Below are 3,611 nucleotides of genomic sequence, written 5' to 3'. Positions count from 1 at the left end.
CAATTATCTAATAATAAAAATAATGGGAGATGAGCACATGAGAAGATTGACGAGAAAGAAAAGATCCCGATGACATTGAATTGATCCAGGCAACTCATCACATGTGATGCTGAAATGCTGATTATCTGACACTGCCACCGACAACTGTCCCCACTAAACAATTGGCCCGCCCCCAGCTGCCCACCAAATCTCCTTCCCTCCCTCCTTTCCACTTCCTAGTACAATACATTTGCTCCCTCTGAATTATTTAATGAGATTTTGTTAATTCAAATATAATAAACCTCTCTCCTTTTTCTATGAACTAAAAAAGTTTACATAAATCAAAATTTGAGACAAATACCTTTAATGGAAAGACTAAACAAAATTGTTGCTGCTTACAAAATTCCTTGTCATCTGTAATGGAATAGTGGAATAGGTCACCCTTTTATTATTCTATTTTTCCTTGACCGTCTTAGTTGACTCTCTCTTGCTTGGCAAACCAAACAGTAACCAATTTACCATAGTAGCAGTAGAAAATCAAGGAAAATGCTAACACTTCGCATAGGCCTTGTGATTTTCACTGGGGCACATGTCTCACCACTGTCAGAATAACACAGAGTTACCACTACCCACTCCACATTCCATTCCATACTTACTTTTTGCATTTTCCTTCTTTCTTTATTTGGTTTGTTAGACTTGGTACTACTATTCCTATCTCCCTCTTCTTTTTAATCTTTTCCTTTTGTTTTTATTCAACACTTCGCTTCCAGATCACGCATCCGAGAGAGAGAGAGAGAGAGAGAGAGAGTAGCAGTTAATCGAATGATTCGTGTTCTATCACCATCATTATCTCCACTGCAATTCATTTTGTGATGTCATAAACCGTTTCACGAGTTATGAAACTCTGCTTCCAGTGAGTGAGTGTGAGTGGGAAATAAATAATTAATGGCGGAAATGAGAGTGACGAATTCGTGGAGCGATGAGCTAGCGAGTCTCATGGACGACGATCCGGTCGGTTTCTCGTCTTCCACGACGTTTGAGGTGAGGAGATCGGTGTACGCGCCGCCTCCGCCGAGCGTGGAGGAGCCAGTGGTGGTGGCGGAGGGGGAGGAGAGCTTGAAGGAGCAGGCGATGGGGTTCTTGATGGCATGGTGTGAGATACTGATGGAGTTAGGTAGGGGATGCAGGGACATACTGCGGCAGAACTTTCTCAACGAAGATTCCTTCCTTTTCAGAAACTTCGCACTGCCTTGCGCTAAGGTATCAAAGAGGTTGAGTTTCCTCAACGATTTCTTGCCCGAGGATCGCGATCCCTTCCATGCCTGGTCCATCGTCGTCTTCGTTTTTGTTCTTGCCCTCGCAGGTTCGTTTCTTATTCTAATTCCATCTCATATATTTCTATTGGATTTCCACGGTTCTGATGAATTTGTTTCCGAGAACAATTTATAGAATACCCTTCTAATTTTTAAATAATTTTTAATTACTTTTTAAGTTTTTATATTATTCATTTCATGGTGTATTTGACTTTTACTTTATTAGGAATTAGAAGGATGATCGGAATGATATAATTGTCTCCCTAGCGGGACTCTTAGTAAAATTGTTCAGTGTTGTTAGTTATCAGTTACAACGCCATGCATCATAGTTTGAAACTTGTTGCAATGGGATCATTGGTTACTTCTGGAAAGGAATCAAAGGATCGTTGACTATCCATGCCTCAGTGAACTTGCGTGTTCGCCTATAATTGATTTTCTATATCTATGCCATTGCAGTCAATCAATCCTCGTGTACATTCTATTCTATCAGATTTTGGAACAAGTTCTGTAATTTATTAAATTAATCTCTTACAGGATTTACTAACTTTATGCAAGTTATTTGCAGCTATAAGTGTAGATCCCAATCATGATGCTCTAACCGAGGTGATGAAGGTTCGCACACACCCTCCCAGTGCTAGACGCATATTACTTCCAGACGGTAGAAACATGTCTTATTATGAGCAAGGTGTTTCAGCTGGCAGAGCTAGATTTTCTCTTGTTGCTCCACATTCTTTACTTTCATCTCGATTAGCAGGTATAAGAAGTAATTTAGTTTTTCTTAATAATCAGAGAAAAGGGCTTCAATTGTATTTCATGCATCTTCTTATCAACAGCATACACTGCCAATTAGAGTTCTAATCTTTTGTTATGTTCTATTGTCTTGCTCCCTACCTATGCAAGGTATACCTGGGGTTAAAGCATCATTGCTTGAAGATTACGGTGTCCGTTTGGTCACATATGATCTTCCTGGTTTTGGGGAAAGTGACCCTCATCCCACCAGAAGTCTCAATTCATCAGCCACTGACATGTTACATTTAGCCAATGCTGCCAATGTTACTGATAAGTTCTGGGTGCTATGTCATTCAAGCGGATGTGTTCATGCCTGGGCATCACTCAGATATATTCCTGACAGAATCGCAGGTTGTTAGCCTTGATAAAGTGTATAGTGTCTGGTCACCTTTATAGTGCTCCTCATACATTTGTCATCTAATAATGTGATTTATGGTCTTACCTGAGATTGCAGGTGCAGTGATGCTAGCTCCTATGATTAATCCATATGAACCTGGCATGGTTAAAGACGAGATGAAAAGAACTTGGGTGAAGTGGCTGCCAAAGAGGAAATTTATGTATATATTGGCTCATAGGTTTCCGAAACTTCTCTCTTTTTTCTACAAGAAGAACTTCTTGCCGGAAAATCATGATCAAATTGATAAGCAGCTATATTATTCATTAGGAAAGAAGGTGATTGTGTGATAACATTAGATCATGATCAAATATTATTGAGCATTGACTTTAAGCTGCAGTGTAATGAAATGGATTTCTGTCATGATCTTTTTCATATGTTCAGGATGAGATTTTGATTGAAGAACCAGAATTTGAAGAATTTTGGCAGCGTGATGTGGAGGAGTCGGTTCGTCAGGGAAGTGTGCAGCCATTTATAGAGGAAGTTATTCTTCAGGTATCGAAATGGGGTTTTGGCATAGAAGAACTTCGTGTGCAGAGGAAGTGTCAAACAAGAAGTTTACTTCTTTGGTTGAAGTCCATGTACAGTCAGGCAGAATGTGAGTTAGAAGGATTTCCTGGCCTTATACACATATGGCAGGTTTGATACTCACAAGTCATAACCTTCATTGGCTATTGCTGCTATCATGTTCTACATTTCTGTTATATATCAGGAACTTGATCTTCTTATCAGTAAACTATGGTATTCAACGTTATTTCATTATGCATGACCAGTACCTCAAAATTGAGTTTTGATCAACCAAGTCTTTTGGTGGTCAAAATAAGTGTCTTTTTAGCTATAAATATGTTGCTCAGGATTATTTAATGATGCTTTCGATACTTATTTTATTCCAACTTTACTTTTATATTTATTATTCCGATAAAAAATAATAATCATAATTTAATGGAAAGAGACATCAGAGGATACTATAAGCTTGTTTGTGTGTCATTAAGTTGTTGAAAAAAATCTAAAAAATCTTTTTTCAATGATTTTTTTTATTTTTTTAGCGTATTTGTTAAATTTTTAATAGTAAAAGTAAAACTATTAGAAAAAAACATTTTGTTTATTTGTTATAATTTCTTCTTTTTTTAAAAGCT

The 3,611-nt window shown here is 37.8% G+C and overlaps 1 protein-coding gene across 1 annotated transcript in view; it reads left to right on the top strand.

Moving 5' to 3' along the window:
- LOC107648676 overlaps window positions 1–3,611 on the top strand; it is a 23,456-nt gene that overhangs the window by 18,719 nt on the left and 1,126 nt on the right. Inside the window, exons 2-6 of the mRNA XM_016352487.2 lie at window positions 764–1,342; window positions 1,858–2,046; window positions 2,193–2,432; window positions 2,536–2,753; window positions 2,860–3,114. Of these exons, the coding sequence (XP_016207973.1) occupies window positions 925–1,342; window positions 1,858–2,046; window positions 2,193–2,432; window positions 2,536–2,753; window positions 2,860–3,114 (1,320 nt within the window). The 5' untranslated portion in view covers window positions 764–924. The remainder of the gene's footprint in view (window positions 1–763; window positions 1,343–1,857; window positions 2,047–2,192; window positions 2,433–2,535; window positions 2,754–2,859; window positions 3,115–3,611) is intronic.

The sequence above is a fragment of the Arachis ipaensis genome, chromosome B06 (assembly GCF_000816755.2).
Source record: "Arachis ipaensis cultivar K30076 chromosome B06, Araip1.1, whole genome shotgun sequence".
Lineage (NCBI taxonomy): Eukaryota > Viridiplantae > Streptophyta > Magnoliopsida > Fabales > Fabaceae > Arachis > Arachis ipaensis.
The sequence above is the reverse complement of the archived record's forward strand: the minus strand, read 5'-3'. Positions and strand labels throughout refer to the sequence as shown.